A 27535-nucleotide genomic window follows, 5' to 3' on the forward strand; every position below is an offset into this window, starting at 1 on the left:
TATTACCTTTTTCAATACAACTGCTGCAGTAAAACTAAACGCATCCCCAATACAGCTGACAACGAGCAATACCAGACCTGATTCGTTGCAGGGGTGGTGGCGACATTTCAGGCTCAAGAGAGCTGTCCTTGGAATGACAACAATGGAACATGGCTTAAAGACAATCACTTTTATACACATTAAAAGGATATAACAATTATGTAAAAAAGTGAAATATCAACACGTAAACTCTGAACTAAAGTGAATTGACATAAATATCATGTATCACAGATCAACAAATTGGTTCATAATCTTAACTGGCCCAATAACACTTCACAGCTGGTGCATACAATTCTACCAAAACATTGCTAATACAGGTATTTTCATGTTCACAGATTATTCCAACACTATTGGGAACTAGCATGTAACTGCAGGACCTTATTTTGTTTTATAATGCTTAATCGAATGACTTTGTTATAGTGTAAATTGGCTTGCGACATCTAAAGTCTATAGATAAGAACATAATCACCAAGCAGATGTGAACGACGTAATATGCACTTGTCCTAACTGACTCAAAATGCCTACCATCTTCAAACAGACTTGCACCTAAAAGAACAGAAATGCTGGCAGGACTAGCAATCCTTTGATTAGATCAGTCATCCTGCACACACAAGATGACTTGAGTGACTGATTGTCCAAACAGTGTTGTTCCAGTACTACAAATGCCTGCAAGTGTATCTTGGTGGAGACTCCATGAATTGTTTGACACATTACTCCCTGTCATTAGTCCCTGCCTCATGAGGATGAGGCGAGGAACACGTTCCTGCCCACATGCATATAGTTTGGCCAGAAGGAACTCAGAGCCTTCGCCTCCTGCAACAAGATGGTGAAGAGCATGATGACAGCGGATCTCTTGATAACACTTCACATTTAAAATTGGGTATTTATTGACAAAATAAATAATAGTCAGGAATTTATGTAGACCTGGGGGCCATTGTACAAAACAGCCTTAGGTATGGGAGTTACGATCGCCTTAGTGCTAAGATCGCTTTGTACAACAGCACCCTGCTCAGATGCCAATATTCGGCCTAAGTCTGCAACAAATGACTGAAAAATTCCCAATTTGAAATAAAAATATTCCCAATTCCAAAAAATTTACAAAACTTAAAAGTTTAAAGACATCCACATTTGAACAATATAAAGTCTGTTCCCAGTTTGCCTGCCAAGGGCAACTTGTTTGGAATCCTAGATAACCCCTGTTCATGTATAGTGTTCTAACGTAAGTCAGCCGGCTTGTTTCTGTACTCACGACAACCCTGCCTTTATCACGGACTTCTTCCATGGTGAGTGGGAGAGGTTTGGACGGTTCGTACAAAACCAGTTGCTGTTCCACTTTCTTCTCTCTGTAAAGTAAGTGAGTTATACTCATTAAAGGAATGGTGTTCCTATCTTTCAAGATGGCGATTCAAACTCAACAAGGTTTTTACATAGTTACACTTGACATACTACACACAGTTACTGCATATTCAATTTAAAAAAAAGTGTGAGTAACACAATATTTTAGCAGAAGTAGCTTGAAAATAATTGAGTCTTAATCAGGGAAGCCAGTAACTGATGCATTCTGGGTAGCATGAAGCCCAGGTAGTCAGTCGGCTGTTGTGACAAGTATAACTCGCGATGTCTTCTCATCATATCATCACAGGGGGTTTGGGCACAGGGCAGAGTTGCATGCCAGAAAGCTATGAAGCTATGATTGTGGGTTCAAATCCTGGTTTGCATCTTCATTATGCTTCTAGGTTTGTCAGCACCAAATCCGTGCTTATGGATTTTACCAAAGTGGTAAATGCCTAAGATCTGCATCACTTTCCTCCCTTGTCAAGGTGACATGCCGTGATATAACTGATGAAAGCGGTGTTAAACTATCTCTCTCTCTCTCTCATCATAGGGACATAACAAGATTAAGGCAGGTGTAAACACAAATATAACACTGTATAATGATACTATTTCTGACAACACAACTTTGAGCTTGTCTTTCCAGATATGGCTCCACACTAACATATTCACACGCAATAGTCATCGTGGCTGCCCAATCACCATTTCAGTCTTGTGATAAATATACCAGTGAAATAGCTGGAAAAATTGTGTAGGTTCAAAAATCTGCAACTCACTGTCTGGATTTTGTTGAACTCCCTCTGCTGTCTGTGCTGAGCTCGTCTTCTGGCATGGCCATCCTGGCCACGATGGTCGGGGGCAGCTCACTCGCCAACTCCCTCTCAGCCTCACTACCAGATATAGGTGGGAGGCGCCTGCTGGCTTGGGGGAGGGGTGGGGCAGTTTCATAAGTCTCCAAGTAATAATCGGATATCTGAGCCAAAAAGAACGTTATGCCATGACATGAAGGAGACAAAAAAATTTCGCTCAAGATGAAAACGAATACACAGAATTCCTTATTAGTTCCAAATGTCATCTTTGATACATGTTCTCTGGTTTGTCAAATATTTTGAAAATCAAATATGAGGTGATCCAAGATTATTTCACGTGTATAGCAACATGCATGGATGTGTGTGTGTGTATCCTTGTACTAGTCCTTGTATCCCCTACGTGCTGAATGTTATGCAGGATCACAACAAGTTTTATCATCATTTGTTATAATCCGACCAGCCATCAACCTTCAAATCCCCAGGCAAGTGCGCTATTCACTACACCATGGAGATGGCCAAACAAAACATGAAGTTAGTAAGCATTGTATTCTAGGTTTCAGCTGATGACATCCATCACAGAGTCTGTACACTGAAATTTAGTTTCCTGTATTGGTGTCAATGTTCATTTCCAAATACAAATTACTTTTAACTCACTAGATCTGTCAAATCTGGTCCATCCGACAAGAAAGCAAGGTCTGAGTGCCTGTCTAAGATTCTGAAAACACAAAACCAAAAGAATAATCAGTATGGATTACCATAAAATAATAAAACTTAGCAAGATCTACATTGAAAAAAACAGAGCATGTGTAAGTAATGAGTTCTTTTCAACAGCTTTGGATAGACAGATTTATCTTACTTATTGTCTACTTAGGGGGAGACAACCAAGAATAGTCTCAGGGATTATTGAAATGTACTGGTAATATTGCTTTTCGATTTATTTTCCCATTTTGCAATTGTTATTTGAACATAGGTGAAAATCTACATGTAGAGCGTACTAGCTCTGACAGCTTGAAAAAAATATAGTTATGGTCACATGGAGACAAGCTTCTCAAACAGGTTATGCCCATAAATTCGATTATATGAATGCATTATACGTTATAACCTCTATCTCCGAGTGTTAGTAATATCTACAATGGTCTGCTACCTGTCAACTACCAAAGAAGCATACCCTTTTGCATCAATACATACTAACATACTAATACCAGAGGTTCTCACAGTTTACAAGACACTACAAGTCTACAAGTGAATATTGGTAAATGCAAATATACATGGTCAAAAGTTTGATTCTCAGAATGCATGTACTGGAACTTTCTTTTTGTTTTAACCAGTAATCGTCACTCAGTTCCTGATGAACATTCAGTTTTTTTGTTCTGAATATAAGTATTGTGATTACATGATATAGTCACACTGGCATGACCTCATAGATCCTCCATATCTCCGGAGACTGCATTTCGGTACACTTACACTAAACCTGGGTCTGGCTCTGGCAATCTCAATTACCTGCCCTTGATTTTCGTGAGCATTTTATTGACAAATCAAATGTCGAAATAAGGAAAAGGGTAAGACATCCTTTCCATCAACATGTTTTGAGGGTTTTCTTTTGCGTGTCAGTCAATTTTGAGTTTTGCGCAGTCTCTATCCATGATCAGAATCAATGGGACTGGCCACTTTGTTGATACTACCTACCCAACATGGAGGCTGGTTTGTAACTCGCATTCTGATTGGTCCGTTAGACTGGTGAGTGTATCAAAATCAAAATGGCCAATGAAAATCAAGGTCAAGTAATTTAATGTTGCAAGAACCACAGGAATGGATCCAGGGGTAAGGGCAGGATTATTGAAATGCGAGCCCTGGAGATAGAGAGGATTGACCTCAAAGATCACTGATCAACCAAGTGTCAAAAGAACTGTCAATAGACATGGGAGCTTATTACGTCGAATACGCTAATAGACATGTGATTTATAAGGAAATTCAGAATGGAAAAATCATACTTATCATGTATTTCATTAGAAAGCAGGTAATATTTTAAAAGTATTAAATTTGACCATATGACAGATTGTTTTCAACAATCACAGTAAGTACTCCATGAAATGTAACATAGCATATGTTACAACCAATATCTAGGTGTGTCGTTGTTAATGAACTAGCCTTTTATTCTAAACAAAATGTATTAACCTATTTTTTTCTGCACTACGACAAAGTTTGTCTGCTCTTTGTTAACGCCGACAGGTGTTTGCTCTTTGTTAATGCCACACTCAGCAATGTTCCAGCTATATGACGGCAGTCTGTAAATAATCGAGTCTGGACCAGACAATCCAGTGACTGAGCATCAATCAACGCAATTGGGTTACATGACATGCATCAACCAAGTCAGCGAGCCTGACCACCCGATCCTGTTAGTCACCTCTTACAACAAGCATAGTCTCCTTTTACGGCAAGCATGGGTTGCTGAAGACCTATTCTAACCTGGATATTCACAGGTCCTATGGCAAAGTCATAAAGAAGAATTTGAATCCAACAATACTAGCTAAACATAGATAAATACATCTATCTACATCTATTAAAAAATGAAGCAGAGATCTGACGTTGCTAAGACTTCGAATACTCATAAACCACTGGCGGATCCAGAGAGAGGGTGGTGTGACACCTTTACATGGTAACTGCACCCTTGGCCAAGACACTTTGTAACTTGGGTATTAGGTGCTACCCCCCTTTTTCAAAATCCTGGATCCACCTCTGTAAACTACCAGTTGTTACTTTTGTTAAAGACAAGATATCAACTAAGCTGATCTGAACTTCACCACTTGGATCCAAATACCTGAGATTCCTTAAAGAACTGAAACATGGAATATAGTTCCTTCATGTCTCAGATTAATGAGTATTTTCAGGAATACTCTGTCAGTTTGAGGTCTTAAATTATCAGATGTACTTCACATTACAAAGAAGACAATCTGTTTTAATTATAGGAAGGAAAATGATTTGGTTCTGAGCAGATAATAAGAAAATGTAGCTCACCTGGATATGAAGTTAACAGTTAAAAATGTCAACAAAGACAGACAACAAAATCGGGTGTTGGTGATATTCCAATAATTTCTACATAATTAGTGAGGACGAAAAGACAACAAAAGGTTTTTGATGGTGCATATCGAGTTGTGGATCTATGACATCACATCTGATGCGTTCATGAGTGTCGGCTCACACAACATACAATTAAGTACGATTATGTATCGAACCAATCTAATATCTCTTAAAAAGGAGTAATTCTTCATATATTAAACGACATGTATGGTATTCACGTTTCTTTTGGCATTGAGTATATATGACACAGGTGTAGAGGTTGCGATTACCCCTGTGTTCTACTGTACTGGCGAACACTCAGCACCTCATCTCATCTTATCCACAAACACACATTATATGACACAGATGTAGAGGTTGCGATTCCCCTGTGTTCTACTGTACTGGTGAATACTCAGCACCTCATCTCATCTTATCCACAAACACACATTATATGACACAGATGTAGAGGTTGCGATTCCCCTGTGTTCTACTGTACTGGTGAACACCTAGCACCTCATCTCATCCACAAACACACATTATATGACACAGATGTAGAGGTTGCAATTCCCCTGTGTTCTACTGTACTGGCGAACACCCAGCACCTCATCTCATCCACAAACACACATTATATGACACAGATGTAGAGGTTGCGATTCCCCTGTGTTCTACTGTACTGGCGAACACTCAGCATCTCATCTCATCCACAAACACATATTATATGACACAGATGTAGAGGTTGCGATTCCCCTGTGTTCTACTGTACTGGCGAACACTCAGCACCTCATCTCATCCACAAACACATATTATATGACACAGATGTAGAGGTTGCGATTCCCCTGTGTTCTACTGTACTGGCGAACACCCAGCACCTCATCTCATCTCATCCACAAACACATATTTTATGACACAGGTGTAGAGGTTGCAATTCCCCTGTGTTTACCTGGTGGCTGCTGCACTGTTTGCCATGGCTAGCTGGTGCATCTTATGTAATTTCTTCAAGAACTTGCGCCTCTGCTTCTCCTTTGCCTTCAAGTCCATCTTCAACTGCATCTGTCATGTTGACAAGGAGACTTGTGTGAATATCCTGGCATACTAGGGCTGGGACGAGTCCAAATTTACTACCCGGGTACCCTCCACCCTATTACCCGACCCTACCCGGGTACCTGTATTAGATATTTAGAGATAGGTACAAACTGTCCGATTTGGAAAAGTTTGTCCGTAGCCCTGGCAAAATGTATTTAGATACATGTGTAAAACGATCCAGTCTTGCATACACTGAAGTTTACTGCATGGAGTTTTATCTTTATTCGAACATTTAAAAGTCAGAAGGAATGGGTGCATTAAAAAGAAATGGGAACATTAGTGACTTGTAGAGTAATCATAGAGTTTTAGATAAATTTTGTCATTAAACAATATATCACGTGACTAACCCTGGGTCCGGGTAGTCCTGTGGGTACCCAGGTCCTACTCAGGACCCACCCGACCCGGGCACCCGAAATACCCGTCCCAGCCCTATGGCATATGTATCGTGGTGAATTGGGAATTATTGGGCTCAGCGTAAGCCTGTCGGTGAGATGTTCATGAGAATTGAGAATGTACTGATCGATCTAAGGAATGTTTGTTAAACATTGTTTGTGGAGGATTCAAAACTTACGTAAGTCCAAAAGTCCGAGACTATTTTAATTCGAGAAGCACAGTGACATGTCCTTGTGTACTACCACTTTTACTATTTACTAGATGGCAACTTTGTAGCAGATCATATGTGGCAAAAGTAACAAGTAAAAAGATAAATAATTTCTGACGCTGTTGTGGTGTAGACAGGTACAGCAAGCACTACATTCAATCTAGTGATCAACTGCCACTGGTGCTGCCAGCTAGGCGTACCTCCTCAGGGTCTGGCGGCTTCTGTCCCAGGTCCATGGAGAAGCAGTGGAGTGGCGGCATCTCCAGCTGAAGGACAAGGAAGTAGACGTCACCAACAAATAATATTTTAATTTGAAGTTTACACAATATACGGCTTTCCCACTGGATGAGAGGTCGGTCACTTGACCACGAAATTGACGTTCATAAATGTATGAACAACACAATTTGACATACAGTTTTCCGTGTTAGTGCAAGGACGTAAACACTGACGGACTACTTCCACATTCATTGGGGAACCCTGGGAGTTTGCCAACACGAATAAATACGGAAGTTTTGTTTCTCATCATTAGGCCCTTTAATCTTGAACTTTAGCGTTTTCGAATACATTGGGATAAGTCCGAGACGTTCATACGGTTTGGCCCTTATTCTATGAAGGTTCCTACTCCAATGAACTCGCGCAAAGTGAATGTCAGTTCCTAGTTGTCACCTGGGTACACAGAGTTTATGTAAATACATGTCACTGACTAAGAACATTTCTTTATGATAATTAAAATTTTGAGGAAAATTCAATATTTATTAAAGAAAACAATATGTATAAACAAACTTCAAAGCATGGCAGTCAAAATGAATGATTCAATAATTTGCAGTATTGAGAATATATTAAATTAAATTAAAATAGTAAACATGTTATTGAGCATTATTGAGTTGTGGAAGCCTGCCCGTTGCTGTCACGGTCAAAGGAAATGTTTTAGTCTCAAATGCTCAAAATTATCCAAAAATTGAAAATATGTTTAACAATATCCGCTTCAAAGTAAATAAAAAAACTGTTATGGACAGTTGACAGTCTTTTGAAAATCTGAAGATTTTATAGTGTAATGACAGCCAAAATGCAGGATTTTTTGTTATGATGTCCTAGAGGTAAGGTATTCACAAGAATTACAGATGTTTTAGTGGTAGTTTTTATTTAACACAATATTTCGTCCATCACATCATCTCTCCTTTCATCACCCTCTCATTCACGTTCCAACATTCCTTGTCAGACCTTCTCTTCATCCTACACCTCCTCATGCCTACATCAGCCAGCTTTCAGGAGCCACTTTTACACTTAACCCAGCAATATCATGGCAGAGGACACAAAGAAGGCTTTGTACCCGTAGGGAATCGAAACGTCTTCCACATGAGCGACCGCGTTGACCACGAGACTGTCAAACTTTTTCCTACCTTAGGGAACCTCTTCTCCAGGTCTACGGCTGCTTGTCTGGAAGGGCTGAGGGTCAGTCCCCTTTGTGATGGAGACTCTGTGGCCTGGCCAGGGAGAAATACAAGTTGAAATATGTCACACCCTTACTCATTGAAGAATCTAGCTATCTGATTGGTCGGTCACTGTCTTGTTAAAAACAATACAAGTGACTGTGAGCATGTATGGACACATGACATCACAAGGTCCAGTTAGACCGCTGAAGTGGTCAGGTAAGAGAGTCCTTTTCAAATATTGACCTCTTCAAGAGTAATCATTCGTTTTGTTATTCCGAAATTCATCAAAGTTTATGAAGCATTTAAACCATCCTCTGTTTCATTACATTAACTTAGGTGCGAACTGCAAAATGTTAGTATTCAAGGCACCATCTTGTTTTCCAACAGACGAGACAATATTTATCACGTGACAGGTCAATACTGATCATGTATTGATGAATCAATATTCAAGGTCAGTGTCAGTCACATGATTTGGGGTTCCTAATTGAAATGTATTTTTTCGTCACATGGTACGGATTAACCAATAGAATTGCAAGATTCTTAATAGAGGTATAACAAACTATAGTGATACTGACTTGTCTCTTCATCTAGCTGTGAATAAAAGTATAAATCTGATTTCATTTATTTTGATTTCATTCTTGAACGTAAAACATGATAATCTTTCCAAAATGCATATCAGGTTTTTTTATATTTAAAAATCCTTTACAAATATAGAAAATTCCTAAGTTGTTGATCATCAAAATGCCCCCAAATGAATAATATTTACACAATAAAATAACTGTTCTAGTCCACTTCACAAAGAGTTCAGGAGGATTCTTTTAAGATTAACTATAGTAATAGGAAAGAATCGGGTGGTCCTAAACTTTTTTGGAGTAGTATTTGATTGTCCAAAACTGCTCTGCTGACCTGGTGGATGTGGCTATATCTCTGTGTGACGGCCCAGGTGTCGTGAGTGGTGGGTCGCGAAGATTCCTTCGACTCGGCAATCTGACTGAGAGAGTGAGTGTGTTCCCTCCCTGGGGACTGCATGGCAGACGTCACAATGCTCTGGTGGATGCTGGAGGTGGCGGCTAGGCCGTCTACATTCAGAACAGATGCACACACTCAAAGGAGGACTAGGTGCACACAAATTGGGAGTCCCAGGACGTGTCCGATGACTCTCATAGTGCTCTGTGTATCAATGTACCGGTAACTAATTAAACAGAGTGAACAGAAGGAAACAGTTGTTCTTGGTTGGGTTGGTATAGCTCGTCCAAATACACTCGATTAATATGGAAGTGCTCGGCCAAACACACCCGTTGTGCATGTTCTTTTTTGTGGTAAATCTCGTGCGTGTCATGCTGACGGACCACTACGTTGAACGGTTTAACATGTGAAAGTTGACATTTATTCGTTGTGGGACGAAGACGTCCTCAGAGCTCCAGTCAGGAGATTGCCTTTGCTAATACTAGAATTAACTTCCATTATCCACTTTATAACAGAAAGTGGTCAATTATTCACTTTCGAGGAATATATAGAAACATATCATTTTGGGGCGATTTGGTTAGTGTGGCAATGAAGGTTTGTGTTTCTGTCTTTAGTTTAATTAAAATGTCCGGCATGATATTTTTGACTTGTTGTTTATTTAACGGGGAATAACGTGCCTCATTCCCACAGAGACAATGTGTCAGTTCACACAAGGCATTAGCTACAATGTCTAGACATGCTTGCCGTAAAAGGTGACTATGTTTGTCGTAAGAGGCGACTAACGGGATGGGGTGGTCAGGCTTGCTGACTTGGTTGAGGCATGTCATCGATCCCAATTGCGTGGATTGATGTTCATGATGTCAATCACTGGATTGTCTGGTCCAGGCTCGATTATTAACAGACCGCCGTCATATAGCAGGAACATTGCTGAGTGCGGCGTTAAACAACAAACAACAACAATGTCTAGATATTGAAAATAATCGTGAGGAAATTGTTTCTCAACAACAGAAATAGGCTTCACACAATGTACCTATTTGGGGAATCAAACCCAGGCCTTCAGCATGGCAAGCAAACACTTCAACCACTTGGTACCCCATCACCATTAGTCATTACTCCAAAACCAAGTCTAGTAACAGTATGTTCTGTCTAGTAAAGTCAGCTAATAACTCTCAAGATAATAACCCCAGAAATTACTAAAACATGTCAAGGATTTAGGCGAAGTGACCTGACCTGGGAAGTGTGAGAAGAAGACCTGGGGCTTCCTCATCTCCATCCAGAACCTGTCCAGGTCGTCCTGACCCCGCAGCTTCCCCTCCTTCAGCAGCTTCTCCTGCAGGCCCAGGATCTGGGGGAGAACAGTGAGTGAGTGAGTGAGTGAGTGAGTGAGTGAGTGAGTGAGTGGGGGGTGAGTGAGTGAGTGGCTGAGTGAGTGAGTGAGTGGCTGAGTGAGTGAGTGAGTGGCTGAGTGAGTGAGTGAGTGGGGGGGTGAGTGAGTGAGTGAGTGGCTGAGTGAGTGAGTGAGTGGCTGAGTGAGTGGTTGAGTGAGTGGGTTTGTGGGTGGGTGGGTGAGTGAGTGAGTGAGTGAGTGAGTGAGTGAGTGAGTGAGTGAGTGAGTGGGTTTGTGGGTGGGTGGGTGAGTGAGTGAGTGAGTGAGTGGCTGAGTGAGTGAGTGAGTGGCTGAGTGAGTGAGTGAGTTTGTGGGTGGGTGAGTGGCTGAGTTAGTGAGTGAGAGGGCGAGTGAGTGAGTGAGTGGCTGAGTGAGTGAGTGAGTGGCTGAGTGAGTGAGTGATTGGGTGGGTGAGTGAGTGGCTGAGTGAGTGTCTGAGTGAGTGAGTGAGAGGGCGAGCGAGTGAGTGAGTGAGAGGGTGAGTGGCTGAGTGAGTGCGTGAGGTGAAACCAGGTTTAACGTCGCGTCCAAGATTATTGCACTTACATAGTGACATGTAGTGGACTGATGTAGACACACTGAGGTACCATGCCACAGTGTAACATGAATACCCCACTCAGACACAGTCTCTTAATGCCGAGCGCCACACAGGGTAACAAGTACCATCTTTTAACAGAGACGAGTGAGTGAGTGAGTGACCAAGCGAGCTTTAATGCTTCAAACTTGCAACTGTTTGCGGTGATTAATGTAACTTGAATTAGTATGAAAGCTTTATAGTCAGGTCATCTTCAACTGGGAGGACAACCAAGAGTGATGCAGGTCTGAGGAATATATACTACTCAAAAGAAGTTAAGGAACAAACGATTCTTTCATATTACTATATATAATTAATCTGTCATAATCTGAGATATTAACTGTAGTAATATGAAAGAATCGGGTGGTCCTTAACTTCTTTTGAGTACTACATATCATGCTGACATCCCAAGATTCATAATCGGTGTGAATTAGGGATTCAAACCTCTGGATTGGAGCATGATGAAAGTGAGCCTATCTGTACCGCAAATTGCTGCAAGTGAGCCATCCGCCAATGTCCATGCAACCTGGGATGTTACAGTGTTGCTGGCGACATACAGCACTCGTGTAAATGGAGGTTGGATGGATAACGGATTGGCGTTACAATGGACATAACACACCCAAGTGGTGTAAAGGCTTAATAGTCATACAAGTCACGCTTGAAAATAATACAGTGAAATCTTGTTGGCTTGAACTTAACATCCAAGATGATATTGACACTGTTTTGTTTGTTTGTTTGTTGTTTGACAACGCATTCAGCAATATTCCAACTATATGATGGTGGTCTGTAAATAATCGAGTCTGGAACAGACAATTCAGAGATTGACATCATGAGCATCTATCCACGCAATTTCGACACGATGACATGCACCACTCAAGACAGTGACCCTGACCACCCGATCCTGTTAGTTGCCTTTTACGACAAGCATAGTTGACTTTTCAAAGTGAGTGAGTTTAGTTTAAAGCCCGAAGTGATTCAGGTCTCAGACGTTTACCACTTCAGTGAAACCCACAAGCACGGGTATGGTGCTGACAAACCTAGAAACATAATCGGGGCAAACAGGGATTCGAACCCAAGGGACGCAACTCTGCACAGCGAATCGAGGCACCTTAGACGACTGGGCCACCGGTGTCCCCGCCTTTTCAAAGTGGTCATGGGGGACTTTGTGATGATATAGCATGTTGTGATCCCAGCAGGTGCCCTGTCATCAGAGTGACACAAAGTCATCCCAATTTACATTTTGGGTGAAGGGCCTGCTGTTTGGCAAAAATGACGAACAATGTGAAGTTATCACAACAGCAAGCGTGAACCTACGAGATAGACGTCTGACTTGGGAACATTCTTCATGTAACTGTCGTCATGTTGGAGTTTGTGATGGTCGTGGCGTTTCCTCACGCGATGAGCTGCTTCCCGCTGCAATAACAAAATATTCTCTTTATATTAAATCTCTTCCTATCCTATGGAGCAATCCTTAAAAGATTCTCCATGTTGGAGTCGTAGTCCCTCAGTGTTACTTCAGAGGTCCCCACAGTGAAGATGAGGTACCCAAAGTAAGATACACATCCATGACGTTAAAGCCATGTTCCCCCATATTAAAGGAACTGTTCCCCAAAGTTGCTGCCAAGGTCCCGACATGTTCAGGAAGCTGTTCCCATCTGTTACAGCTGGTCCTCTAATTTTAGAGAAAACATTCCCCAATGCTAATGCTATGGTCATCGCTTGCTAAGGAAAGTTTTCCCTAAGGTTCCAACCTCTGTGTTAAAGGAGTAGTTCCCTCATGTCACAGCTACGGTCCAGCCGTGTCACATTTAATGGCTTCCCTTCCTACAGACTATAGTTTCCCCATGTCACGGTTGCACTTCCTACAGACTATAGTCTCCCCATGTCATGGCTATGTCACGGTTGCACTTCCTACAGACTATAGTCTCCCCATGTCACGGCTATGTCACGGGTCCACTTCCTCCTGACTATTGCCCTCCCATGTCACATCTACAGCACCTAAAGGCTATGGTCCCCACCCCACCCCAAATGTCACAGCTTCAGTTCCTACAGGCTATGGTCCCACTCACATCCCAAATGTTACAACTACAGCTCTGGTCCCCCATGTCACAGTTACAGCTCCTACAGACTATGGTCCCCCATGTTGTTGCTACAGCTCCTACAGACTATGGTCCCCCATGTTGCTGCTAAAGCTCCTGCAGACTATGGTCCCCCATGACGCTGCTACAGCTCCTACAGACTATGGTCCCCCATGTCACAGCTACAGCTCCTACAGACTATGGTCCCCCATGTCACGGCTACAGCTCCTACAGACTATAGTCCCCCATGTCATAGCTAAAGCTCCTACAGACTATAGTCCCCCATGTCACGGCTACAGCTCCTACAGATTATAGTCCCCCATGTTGCTGCTACAGCTCCTACAGACTATGGTCCCCCATGTTGCTGCTACAGCTCCTACAGACTATGGTCCCCCATGTTGCTGCTACAGCTCCTACAGACTATGGTCCCCCATGTCACAGCTACGGCTCCTACAGACTATGGTCCCCCATGTCACAGCTACGGCTCCTACAGACTATGGTCCCCCATGTTGCTGCTACAGCTCCTACAGACTATGGTCCCCCATGTTGCTGCTACAGCTCCTACAGACTATGGTCCCCCCTGTTGCTGCTACAGCTCCTACAGACTATGGTCCCCCATGTTGCTGCTACAGCTCCTACAGACTATGGTTCCCCATGTCACGGCTACAGCTCCTACATTCTATGGTCCCCAATGTCACAGCTACAGCTCCTACAGACTATGGTCCCCCATGTCACAGTTACAGCTCCTACAGACTATGGTCCCCCATGTTGTTGCTACAGCTCCTACAGACTATGGTCCCCCATGTCACAGTTACAGCTCCTACAGACTATGGTCCCCCATGTTGCTGCTACAGCTCCTACAGACTATGGTTCCCCATGTCACGGCTACAGCTCCTACATTCTATGTTCCCCCATGTCACGGCTACAGCTCCTACAGACTATGGTCCCCCATGTCACGGCTACAGCTCCTACAGACTATGGTCTCCCATGTCATGGCTACAGCTCCTACAGACTATGGTCCCCCATGTCACAGCTACAGCTCCTACAGACTATGGTCCCCCATGTCATGGTTACAGCTCCTACAGACTATGGTCCCCCATGTCATGGCTACAGCTCCTACAGACTATGGTCCCCCATGACGCTGCTACAGCTCCTACAGACTATGGTCCCCCATGCCGCTGCTGCAGCTCCTACAGACTATGGTCACCCATGTCACAGCTACAGCTCCTACAGACTATGGTCCCCCATGACGCTGCTACAGCTCCTACAGACTATGGTCCCCCATGTCACAGCAACAGCTCCTACAGACTATGGTCCCCCATGCCGCTGCTACAGCTCCTACAGACTATGGTCCCCAATGCCGCTGCTACAGCTTCAACAGACTATGGTCCCCCATGACGCTGCTACAGCTCCTACAGACTATGCTCCCCCATGTCACAGCAACAGCTCCTACAGACTATGGTCCCCCATGCCCCTACTACAGCTCCTACAGACTATGGTCCCCCATGCCGCTACTACAGCTCCTGCAGGCTATGGTCCCCCATGTCACGGCTACAGCTCCTACAGACTATTGTCCCCCATGCCGCTGCTACAGCTCCAACAGACTATGGTCCCCCATGACGCTGCTACAGCTCCTACAGACTATGGTCCCCCCTGACAGACATCGGCCCCCACCTCCTTGTCCTCCTGCAACTGTTGTTTCCTCTGCTGAACCTCCTTCTTCAGCCGGATGTCTTTCCTCTGCTGGGTGACCTTGGTGTCCAGCTTGTCCCTGTATTCCAGGTAGTAGTAGTTTCTCAGCTTCTTCAGGTCCTCCAACACCTGCATGTACTTCTGCAACACACACACACATCTCTCTAACATACGATTTAGGCCAACAAGGTTTCTTGGTTCACTGTGTTCTCAGAAATTGCAGCCTAATCTCTCAAAATGAAGACTAAATATTGACTACATTAATAATGTGCTATATCAACATACTAGTGTTGTTAAAAGTGTACCGCTATTCCCCCGGTAAAGGGATCAATGTGCTCTTGAATATCTTGCTCAATTCTCTTTGGAAAAGACAACATAAACTCCATATGAGGCGCTAGAAGGCTTACAGTCATTGAGTTGATTTTAGCAGCACAAAATCCATTTCTTCTTTTAGGGATGTACCTGCCATAGATTTGTCAAAAGTAAAAAAGTTAAAAATGCCCTCATCAATATGTCTTTTTGTTTGCTAAAATATATCAGGAAGTCAACTTCAAATAAACAATGAGAAAGTTTGTATTTCTTTAATTCTACTTTCTGCAATATTGTCCAAGAAACTTTGTTAAGGAGTAAAACTGGTCCTGCCTTTATAGCAAATATGGAACAGTGATTTGTCTAAGATTCCTAACTATGTGCCACTGGTCGGCCTTTTGGGGAACAAAATGGTATTTTGTTCAAAACTGATATTTTTTAAAGTTCTTATTTTCTTAAATTCCGAGGTGTTTTTTCATGTATGTTGAGACTGCATTCAATGCAATGATATTCAACTATGCATTAAAATCTCTTCCTTCTTATTTGTCCTGTTATCAGTGAAATACATGTTACCTCTACAAAGCCAAAAAATTAGTTATTACACAAATTGGGAATTTTTTTATTTCAATTTGGGAATTTTTAATGACATTTGTTGCAGACCGGGGGATGAATATCAGCCCCCGAAAATCGTTTTCCGTGTTAACTTCGATATTCATTGCCTCAGAACTGACCACAGCATTTTCAACTTTTTTTTTCTTTATCTAAAGGACAACAAAAGATGTGTAAAACAACTGCGAAACATTTACCATGTTGCTATGACAACATGCCCATTGACAAACAGCATCACTCACCAGGGATGTGAGCAGGATTTCCCGAAAAAAGAGGAAAAGTCTAGGGGGGTCTGGGAAATTTTTTAAACATTGGATTGCATTTTAAGCAATTTCGTGCAGTTTGGACAACATTCCCACCAAGAAATGTAATAAGTCAATGGCAAAAATCAATAAGTCAAATAAACAAGATGGCAGATACAGTACAATTTCGAAGTTAAATCAGTACTTTTAAAAAATCGGGCATAGCTTTCGCGCACCTGGCTACCCGCCAGGTCTGGAAGCAATACTGCCATAAACTTCAACCCCCATCCCCAAGACACAAGGACAACTGTCACAAGCGTGCAGTGTCTGACCCTTTCCCAATGTTGAAGCATATTGAAAAAAACCTTACCTTGTACTTACCTTTTGATGAAAAAAACAAAACTCTATTGCAAACATAAGACATTAATACAACATATATCCCCATGTTATGGGGTTTTGGACGCTGAAGAAACATTCATAGTTTTCTCGCTAATCACATGAACAACTGTAAAACATCTCATTCACTTACAGGCTAAAAGACAACTTTATCTTAAAAACAAGCCATCAGCTGACTCTGAGTATTTACAATTTCTGTGTGACGCCACACCCCACGCTATATTGCAAGTATTCGTGATAGAAAACGTATGATGTCCGAAAACCTATGCTGGTGAAAGCTCTGATCGAAAACAGAACAATCCGCGATGGTTGTCCGGTTTTCGATCATATTTTTCGGAGTGTTTTTTTTTATTAAATTATTTAATTTTTACGCGGAAGATGATTTTTTCCGACGACTACTGTTTCAAAAAACGCGATTTTCCACGTTTCCGCGGAGATTTCACATCCCTGTCACTCACACAAAGTCACAAAGACTGGTTGTGGTGTATTGATGGACAGATATACTTCAATCAATCAAACATTGAACTTTTTAAGTGTACCTCATCCTTCAGTTTCTCCTTCTCTCTATCCTTCTCCTCATCACTGTAAAATGTGGTTGATCTCTTCCTTTTCTTTTCTTTTTGTTCTCTCTCAGCTCGAGCCTACAAATAATATATAGTAGTCAATTAAGCAAGTCTAGACCAGGCAATCCATCACTGCATCAGAGGTATGTATAAACTAAACTTGGAGTGCTCTGTGGCAGGCACATGAATATCAGATCTTTTACTCCAGTACGATACTTCTCGATATGATACGATACAATATTTTTTGCCCCACCCTTATACAATGTTTTTGTTCTTGCCAAAAGAAAGCTGCCACTGAACATAAATATACCCTCAATAATACATCCATTCGGTAAACATGTGGTGTAGATGTACCATGACATAATAGCATGTATAAAATATTCACAGCAATATAGTAGCACAGCTTTATTTATTTGCATTTGGAACTCTCCATTTCATTTGTTTTTTGCAATACAGAAATCAGATATGCTTGTCTAAAAGCTTTGTTCACTCGAACTGAGATTGTAGAAGCCCAGCCACTGATTGGTTGATTGGAGAGTTCATCTGACATGACTTCCCATGAAAGTCAATGTATGCAACTTGTGCCATAGACACATTATACAGACTCTGAGCTGACTAGTCATTCTTCTGTCCCCTTGATGCTGAATGCCAGGCATGAGGTACTGGGGACCTATCCTGTCCTGGAATCCCCACACAGAGACAAGCATGAGGTACTGGGGACATATCCTGTCCTGGAATCCCCACACAGAGACAAGCATGAGGTACTGGAGACATATCCTGTCCTGGAATCCCCACACAGAGACAAGCATGAGGTACTGGGGACATATCCTGTCCTGGAATCCCCACACAGAGACAAGCATGAGCTACTTGGGACATATCCTGTCCTGGAATCCACACAGAGACAAGCATGAGGTACTCGAGACCTATCCTGTCCTGGAATCCCCACACAGAGACAAGCATGAGGTACTGGGGACATATCCTGTCCTAGAATCCCCACAAGGACAAGCATGAGGTATTGGGGACATATCCTGTCCTGGAATCCCCACACAGAGACAAGCATGAGCTACTGGGGACATATCCTGTCCTGGAATCCCCACACAGAGACAAGCATGAGGTACTGGGGACATATCCTGTCCTGGAATCCCCACAGAGACAAGCATGAGGTACTGGGGACCTATCCTGTCCTGGAATCCCCACAAGGACAAGCATGAGGTACTGGGGACCTATCCTGTACTGGAATCCCCACAGAGACAAGCATGAGGTACTGGGGACATATCCTGTCCTGGAATCCCCACACAGAGACAAGCATGAGGTACTGGGGACATATCCTGTCCTGGAATCCCCACACAGAAACAAGCATGAGGTACTGGGGACATATCCTGTCCTGGAATCCCCACACAGAGACAAGCATGAGGTACTGGGGACATATCCTTCCTTGGGCAAAGCGATCATGGCACTAACGTGACCTCAACTCCCATACTTTAAAATAGCTTATGATAGTCATAGCACTAGGATCACATTGTGGAACGGAACGCTGGAGTCCCCACAAGAGATCCTGGCTTGGCCATGGGGTGTGACCCGTGACAGTGACATGCCACTATTCCACAGTTGGCCTGGTTACAACATGGTAATTTGGAATGCCTAAAAAGTTCCCAATATCCTATCCTTGTTTTGCAACCCTGGAAATGTTGTGTTTTTTTTACATGTCATAACATTTTAACTTACTTTCTGCACAAAGAAATAACAATGTAACCATAGCAACCAACTTGTCTATTTATAGAAAACTTATTATGATACTCAACTATCACAAGTTATGTGGTTATTACCTTAGCTCGCGCCTGTTTTCTTTCATCCAACCCGTATTCTGTGAGGGGTGTGGGGAGGCTTGGCTTGTGGGGAGACGGCCTTCTCTTTACTTTAGACAAATTTACCTGGACTGCTGGTCTATTGGACTTCCCCCGAGGGTGCACCTTGAAGCAAAGAAGGAAATACATGATTAAGATGGTAGCTTCTGAGTTTAGATGAAATCATAAAGAATAACCAACTAAATTACAAGAAATTACCTGGAAGTGAGAAATAATTATATAAGTCCTCACCCATGGAGACAGACATTCACGATTTTCTACTCTGAAAGAAAATCAGTAATGTTTTGTAGGATATTCCATCTATTACACACAGTTTTAAAAAAAGGACATTGCCAAATATATTTTGTTCTTCGAGCAACAAGACTTCAGCCAGTTACTGCGACTCATGTTGATATGATGTCATATTGACTGACAAGGTCCACAGAGGAGGGAATCTGATTCTTCTTGGTCAAACAATAGCTTCAATTAGGATGATACTGCTTGGCAGGGATTTATCTAGACCTGATCTGAGACCAATATTCAGCACCAAGTCTGCAGCAAATGTCACTACAAATTCCCAAAATGAAAATAAAAAATCTAAAAATTCAAATTCAATAAAAATCACTCAAGGGACATTATGGCATATATATACATATATCAACAGGACCATGGACGTTACCCATGGTAGAAAGTTCTGACAATTATTGCATAACATTTTATTTTTACACAATCATCCAGTGCATACTGGAAACAAGAACAGAGCCAAACACAGGTTCAGTTCAAATCGTAGGGGCTGAATTTGGCACATTACTTTTCAAGTTTGTTAAAATTTCTTTTGTTCTAATGTTCTTTGCCTCTAAATAGCATCCCAACGGATCACATAGAGGGAAAGCTTCCAAAGGTGGGATCTACCAAAAACGTTAACACCAAAAATGGCACACATTTTTACCAAAAAAACGACAACAACTTTTAATAAATGAATACACAATGCCATTTAGAAAGTGGTCAAATGTAACAAATGTTATTTTTGGGATAGCACTTTCTTAGTAAAAGTACAGATTCTCGTACTTTTGGGGGTTGAGTCCCGTCCGGGATTCGAACCCACACTTGCCAGAGTGAGGCACCTAATCGAATCCTGGACGGGACTCAACCCAAAAAAGTATGAGAATCTGTACTAAGAAAGTGTTAGATTAGAAACGAAAATACATTTTCATTTACAATTTTTATTGTTCATATGTTTTATATCTTGTATGGTATATGTATCATGATGTATTGGGCAGAAGTAGAAAATAACAGAAAATGAAGATTCTGGGTGTTTCCATGTCACCATTGTGCATGGATTTACACTTATTTCATAATTATCCTAAAAATAAAGAATGATTTCATAAAAACAATGTACACAGTGTTTCTTGCACAAAAAGTTGTGACTTGGTCCCAAAAAATGTAATAAGTCAATGGCAAGGGTCAATAAGTCAAAGAAACAAAACACAAAATTCTGTTTTGACAGCCCTTAACATGTATAATCAGTTCATGGCCAGTGTACCTTCATTTCAAACTGAACAAGATTCTGTTCATTTTGTCCGAACAGTCTAATGCCCCAGAATCAACTTCGTTGGCATCAAAAGCTGACCTTGACACAAATGTATTCAGTACCCCCTGAGTTTTACCCACCCTTAGAGGCAATCAACAAAAATGGCGGACAACCCATAACAACAAATCACTGCAATGCCGTTTATGATTTGATGAATATAGATGATCAGGCCAATGAATGTCACAATAGGAAATGCACTTGACAAAGTCACTATAGCTCCTGACAGGGTTTCCCTGTGATACAGAAAATAGGATGCAAAGATATGCTGCTTGTCAACACTTTTTTTTCTGATGGACTAAAACTTGTTTTTCAAAAGTGTTTTGCTGTGTTTGATATTCAAAGAAGTATAGAAATAGTTGTTTACTGTTTTTGGTAAAAAATGTGTTGCTGTTGTCAAGTGTATTCCCAATGGCTACCACACCTGTACGTGATTGATGGAAGTTGCAGTTGACAGAGTGCTGGGGAGCTATTGGTCTAATAAGGACTCCCAGTGGGGTATTCTTTCTTTATACAGGATGATAAATCATTATCAGTAAAATACTGAATTCTATGTAGTTCGATCATTCCATAAAACATAATTATGTTCATGAACTGATGGACTGCGATTACATCAATTAACATTTACCTCTTTTCAACAGAAACCTATTGTGAGATCCATCAAATATTTGCATACATAATGGGAAAAAATATTGTTATTTACTTTTGTTGAATAATTGATCAACTTTGTATTGTACATCTCTCTATTTCCAGATCCATTATCAGAAAACACATTGTCTATTGATTTCCTTTAGACAGATGATCATATTAGAATTTTACAGTCCTTTATGTTCAAAAGAACAGAAAAACCATAACTAACGTGACTGTTTTTGGCTTGTTTGTTTACATTTTTACGCGTTAAGTTTTGCGAGTAAAGGGCAAAAGAATCAATTCGGTCTCTGTGGTCGTCTTGTGTACTGTAGAATACCCAAGACAAAAAGTAGCTACGAATACCTTTTTAGGCGACTGTGGTGTCTTGGCAGTATTTTCTGTATTCTTGTAATTTTCTGCATCTGGTGATGGACTTTCATCGTCTGTTTGGGTTAACTCGTCCTCTGAGTCCGCCATTTTAGTTGATACAGTTTCCCGGACTACAGCCTCGTTCTGAAAACAAGGGACATAACTAGTATGCCACTGAAATCCTAATGATATAAAGATACAGGGACAATATTTATTGTTCGAGTCTCATTCTTAATGCCTCCAGAATATAATGTTCTTGTTATTTTATATTTGATAGTAGATGGACATATATCATCAAAAGAAATCCATATAAAAACAGAGATTATCTTATTCAACATGTCGACAAGATAGTAATTATTTTATCGCCTAATATTAATAGACGTTTTGTCCCTATAAATGCTATCTTCCATTTTCATATTTTCTCAACTTATCTTACAAAATTTCTAAGTGACGTGCGGTGATTTGAAAATTTAATATTTTGTCTATACTTGTTTTCGTTTCGGCCTTTGATTCACGTTGCGTCTCCTATTTGAAACGTTCGTAAAATACCTAATTTCTTCCATCTTTTTAACCAAGCAACCAAACAACCCCAAATTCAATGAAACGAACATATAGTTGAAAGTTTTAATATATTTCATCAACACATATCGATGCAAACATTTGAAACATTGCTACCATGAAAAGGGAAATGTTTTCGTTGGGTTATCCTCACCGACATAGTAATACACGCTTTGCTTACTTCACATTTCATGTCTCATGTTTCATGTTTCATGTTTCATAGCTCCTTCATAGCGTTTCTTAGTTCACTGTCAGCACCTTGGAATCACGCATGATTATGACATTCATACTCTTTGATAGTGTGAGTGAGTGAGTTTGGTTTTAGGCCGCTTTTAGCAATATTCCAGCAATATCACGGCCGGGGACACCAGAAATGGGCTTCACATTTTGTACCAATGTCGGAATCGAACACGCGTCTTCGGCGTGACGAGTGAACGCTTTAACCAATAAGCTACCCAACCGTCCCTCTTTGATGGTGACTTATATTGATAATGCCGTTCAACTATGACGTTTTCAAGCAAAGGCTTCTGTCCTACTTTCAACCTCAGTTTTGTTCCACAGCGAAAGTTAACATTCAGTAATGCATCAAATGATGTTTCATGTTTTATTCTTGTAGCTAATTTATAAATTTCCTATGTGTGAGGATTTTGCACATAAATAAGTTAGGAGACATTTAAATAAACATTCACCAATCATTCTGACGGGCTGAGGAGTAGCCTAGTGGTTCAAGCGTTCGCTCGTCACGCCGAAAACCTGGATTCGATTCCCCACATGGGTACAATGTGTGAAGCCCATTTCTGGTGTCCCCCGTCGTGATATTGCTGGAATATTTCTAAAAGCGGCGTAAACCCATACACAGATTGAATTGATTGATTTAATTAGCATTTTGAAACATCGTGAAAAATAAATCCTCCCCAAACATGCTAAGATGCATAACACGGCGAAGTTCATGGTTATAAACACATAATGATTTGTCATCGGCCTGGAAAGAGTCTGCTCACTGGTAGGATTTTTAACTGAGTTATTATACTTTTATGATATTCTATGCTTTCAAACTGACTGAATGGACAAAGATCTTGGTGATGTGTTTGGCCACGCCCATCAAATTCTTTCAAAAATTTCGGTAGTGTCAAACCCAGTAAAACACTACCTCTTCATGTGTGTTCATTCAAGCGTGACCACGACACATACATTATGCTGTGTATACGCGAGATCTGGAGAAAAGCCACGCACTGACACCTCTGGCGCTTACAACCTTTCATGTGTCAGTTTATGAGTGTTTAATATCTCACATAATATATTCGATCAGCTTGACAAATTTCACCCAAGAAGCATGACAACTGCATCTACCCAACATTCGTCATTCATCAAGCGTTTTGCTTGTCACGTTCGTCAACGTTTTTTTACGTCACATGATTGGGACGTTTTAAAAGAGCCACGCGCCGTTGAATTGCTATCTGTCAGGACGATAATGACTCTCACCTATCCGAATGGTTTTATGCGCGAGAAATGCTTTTTGGAATGCTTGGCTATCATCACTGGTGTTGTCAGTGTTCGACTTAGCGAGAGCATACAGCACATCTGGGTCAGCGAACAGCGGTTCCCGGCCACAATGTTATTACTTAGATTCAAAAGAATTACTCATGCATATATATTGAGATTTTCATCTTTCTTACGGTAAGAAACATAATCCGTAAGAGTTATCTTTCTTTGGCTTATTTGTGTACACACCGCCAGAGGGCATAATATGATTGTGTCGTCTGCTCTTTCCCGCGCGTGGATCTGGTAGCCCAAGGCGTAATAAGTTATGGCATTACTTAAATCAAGTTTTAGTTTAAAAGTGATTTTTAAATTTACCCCTTTATATAGATATAAACGCTGATGTGTCATGATTTCGATCAAAGTTGCATATGGCACATTACCTGATGAAGCCGTCAAGCAGCACGTGCCTGACAATCCAGTTATTGATTTTGAAACTGAGGAATAACGACAGTGGGGTTGTCGGAAAACAAATCATTACCAACGATACATTTCAATTACATTTGTATCCCAAACAAACATATGCTTCATGTTGCATCAAATATCAAGTCAGCGAGTAAGCCGTGTTTGTTAAGAAGGGTGAAGTTTCAAAAGTTTTGGTGAGTCGAGCTGGTGGGTGGATTATATACTTCTCGTGGAGGGTATGGCTGTAATTTGTCGTTTAGCATGTAGAGCGTGGAAGATTGCAGTTGTCGTTTTGTGAACTGTTTATGCTCAGCTGATGCCTGTATAGAAGTTGCGCCTCCTCTAGAATAGAGGCTGTGGACACTTGTTTGTCCTTCTTTGACTCTACGTCCCCCTTTTATACCAATCGCCCGCCGTAGGACGAGCAAATAGGCTGCAAAGAAAGAACCGGAATGGTCCGCCTAAATGTGAACAAGTTTGAATGAATGCGGCCATTATTACGATGGAAGAATGAGCCCCCGGTTGATCAGCGATTGAAAGGCGGTAGTCGAGAAAAGTGGACAGAGGCAGTGATTGACACATAACAAGGTGAGTGATGGGCCTGGCTGTGTTCGCCGAGCGGGAAGAGGGCGGAGCTACCAAGAATAACACTAACGCTTATTGGCTCACAGCCGTGTGAAACCCAGCACTGATGAATCCGACAGTGTAGCCTGTTTTCAATGCATCCACGAATGATTCTCTCACAGATTTCATGTAGCCTCGGTCGATGCGGTGCGTGTTTTGTGTCCCGTCTTCATTGAGAGGGAGTCCTAAGTTGAGGACCCGATGCATGGATGTACCTTAAGCGCCGTGAGTACCCAGATACCATCATGGAACTCGCCATGACAGTGTTAGAAGAGGAGGTCGGGAGCCCCGCGGCCTGTTAGAGAGAGAGACAGTGTACGAGGCCCCCTCTCTTTACAACCGCTTGACTAGCAGTTTATTATTGCGTTTACGGAGTACACGATCAGCAGAAATGAGCACTTACTTGGCAGTCTACGTGCTGTTAGTAGTCTTCCTAGGCCCAGTACTACTGACCAAAGTGCCTGGAGTTGCTACCTCGGAAGCTGTGAGAACGTGTGAGCCGATCAAGTTTGACATGTGCAAGGGCCAGGGGTACAACGTCACTGGCATGCCCAACTTAGTCGACCACAAGGACCAGAAAGATGCCAGCCTTCAGCTACAAACATTCACCCCTCTCATCCAATACGGGTGCTCGAAGAAACTCAAGTTCTTCCTGTGTTCAGTGTACATGCCTATGTGTACAGAGAAAGTTCTAACTCCGATCGGTCCCTGTCGGCCTCTGTGTGAGAGTGTTCGGAAACGCTGCCAGCCGGTTTTGAATGAGTTCGGCTACCCTTGGCCCTCGGCCCTCAACTGTTCCAAGTTTCCAGTTCGCAATGACCAGAACCACATGTGTATGGACGGGCCGGCCGGGGAGGAGGATGACTACCCTGGTGAACCAACGAGAATGAGACCCGAGACAAGTTCAAATTACCCTCTTCAGCACACACTAACACACGGGTCAGGCAACTGCCAGCACTACAGACATCCCAAAAAGTATATTTATATAAACAGGACAGAACGGTGTGCTTTAAAGTGTTCAGAACATGATGCTTTCACAACAGAGGATAAGTTTTTTGCTGACGTCTGGATGGCCATATGGGCAGGACTATGTTTTGTGGCCACCCTGTTTACAGTGCTAACCTTTCTTATAGACTCTCAGAGATTCCGGTACCCTGAGAGGCCAATCATCTTCCTGTCCATGTGTTATAATATCTACAGTATTGCCTACATTGTAAGACTTATTGCAGGACGTCAGTCCATATCCTGTGATAGTACTGATACGGAGAGTCAGAGTGATCAAGGAATTCTCATACAAGAAGGGCTGGAGAATACGGATTGTGCTATAGTGTTTTTGTTATTATATTTCTTTGGCACAGCCAGTTCGTTGTGGTGGGTTGTGTTAACTTTTACATGGTTCCTGTCCGCAGGGCTGAAGTGGGGTCACGAGGCAATCCAGCTCCACTCCAGTTATTTCCATCTGGCAGCCTGGGCCATCCCTGCCATCAAAACCATCGTCATCCTGGTCATGAGGGACGTCGACGCCGATGAGATCACAGGTATCTGTTACGTGGGGAACCAGAATACCAACACACTGATGGGGTTTGCCATTGCACCCCTCATCGTCTACCTCTTAGTAGGAACGTCCTTCCTTGTGGCTGGGTTTGTGGCATTATTCAATATCCGGAAACAGGTGCGTGGCGATGGAGTGAAGACTGACAAGCTGGAGGTTCTAATGGTCAGGATTGGCATTTTTTCAGTACTCTACACGGCCCCGGCCACGTGTGTGATCGGGTGTCTACTCTATGAGTACACCAATAGGACATCGTGGTACTTTGCTGACAGCACGAATACCCCCAATATTGAGGTGTTCATGTTGAAACTATTCATGTCCCTTGTCGTTGGGATTACCAGCGGCATGTGGATGTGGTCAGCCAAGACAGTCAGTTCGTGGAGGAATTTTGGCAAAAAATTGTTTTCAAGGAGAAAGGACCGCAAAAACTGGGAGTACGCTGTCCCCATTCACCACTATCACCAAATTCCCCTGAAACCTTCGAATAACAGGACAATACGAATGCAAGAAAAAGCCAAGAGAAGTATGAATAAGTCTGACAATGAAACTGTGGTGTAGTTGGAACTAGCCGCGTCACTATCGTCGTCGTCGTCATCGTCGCTGCTGTTGTTGTTATTGTTGTCACAGTCGTGCACGTCATGACGGTGACGGACCAAGCTCCCAGCGCCGATAGTCCCATGTGCGTGTGGTGAATGTGCTTTTCATAGTTGGCGAATACTCGGCGTTAGAAAAACCTTCTACAGCAGGCCGAAAGGACCAACTTACATTTGTATAGCTGTGGATTACGGGTAATTCTTTATTATTGTTGTTGCTGTTGTCCCCAGGGGGATGTGTATGACAGGGAAAGGCGTGCAAGGTTCAAGATATCTAAGTCCTAACTAGCAAGTATTTTGTAGTGATTGTTATGTGTCGGGTCGGGTGTTGCTGTGTGGCTCCGTCTTGACCCTGTCTGTATGTTGTACCTGTACACGAGAAACTGAAATCCGAAGTACATATGCCCGAACGTTCACTGTTGTTGATACTCAAGCGATACCAAAAAGAATCCTTTACTTTCATTGTTTTTTCCGTCATGAAAATAGATTTGACTGTTATAAGGCTATGAAATTATATGTACTTTTGTTGTGTACTACGGAGAGTCCCATATTAAATGGCCTACATCAGCAAAACATGTGTACATAATTTTAAACTGAATGAAAAATTGAAAACTATGTCAGATATTTGTCTTTTGTCACCAAGTGCAGCTATACATCCTAAGG

The 27535-nt window shown here is 42.0% G+C and overlaps 2 protein-coding genes across 3 annotated transcripts; one reads left to right on the plus strand and one right to left on the minus strand.

Annotated features, from left to right (window-relative positions):
- Positions 1-234: 234 nt before the first annotated feature.
- On the minus strand, positions 235-25211 carry LOC139474639 (E3 ubiquitin-protein ligase BRE1A-like). 2 transcript variants are annotated; one of them, XM_071257727.1, is made up of 16 exons: positions 25131-25211; positions 21596-21745; positions 18997-19140; positions 17147-17248; positions 15034-15192; positions 12596-12694; positions 10551-10665; positions 9261-9433; positions 8322-8405; positions 7122-7187; positions 6178-6287; positions 4999-5016; positions 2835-2895; positions 2148-2344; positions 1289-1382; positions 235-852 (listed from the first exon to the last, which is right to left on the minus strand). In XM_071257727.1, the coding sequence occupies exons 2-16, from the start codon at positions 21707-21709 to the stop codon at positions 775-777; spliced, it is 1614 nt and encodes a 537-aa protein (XP_071113828.1). In that variant the 5' UTR covers positions 21710-21745; positions 25131-25211; the 3' UTR covers positions 235-774. The 2 variants fall into 2 exon arrangements, with proteins under 2 accessions (XP_071113828.1, XP_071113829.1); XM_071257728.1 differs by lacking the exon at positions 4999-5016.
- LOC139474638 (frizzled-4-like) lies at positions 24744-27465 on the plus strand. The gene has a single exon (XM_071257726.1). The coding sequence runs from the start codon at positions 25119-25121 to the stop codon at positions 26835-26837; it is 1719 nt and encodes a 572-aa protein (XP_071113827.1). The 5' UTR covers positions 24744-25118; the 3' UTR covers positions 26838-27465.
- The last annotated feature ends 70 nt before the right edge of the window (positions 27466-27535 follow it).

Source organism: Haliotis cracherodii, unplaced genomic scaffold (genome assembly GCF_022045235.1).
Source record: "Haliotis cracherodii isolate W230 unplaced genomic scaffold, xgHalCrac1.p SCAF_3, whole genome shotgun sequence".
Classification (NCBI taxonomy): domain Eukaryota; kingdom Metazoa; phylum Mollusca; class Gastropoda; order Lepetellida; family Haliotidae; genus Haliotis; species Haliotis cracherodii.

Coding starts and splice junctions, on each gene's coding strand:
- LOC139474638 (XM_071257726.1), top strand. CDS start 25,119: ATGAGCACTTACTTGGCAGTCTACGTGCTGTTAGTAGTCTTCCTAGGC.
- LOC139474639 (XM_071257727.1), bottom strand. CDS start 21,709: ATGGCGGACTCAGAGGACGAGTTAACCCAAACAGACGATGAAAGTCCA. Junction 1,383..2,147: donor AGTTCAACAAAATCCAGACA/GTGAGTTGCAGA, acceptor CTTACTTTACAG/AGAGAAGAAAGTGGAACAGC. Junction 853..1,288: donor GTGATAAAGGCAGGGTTGTC/GTGAGTACAGAA, acceptor ATCTTGTTGCAG/GAGGCGAAGGCTCTGAGTTC.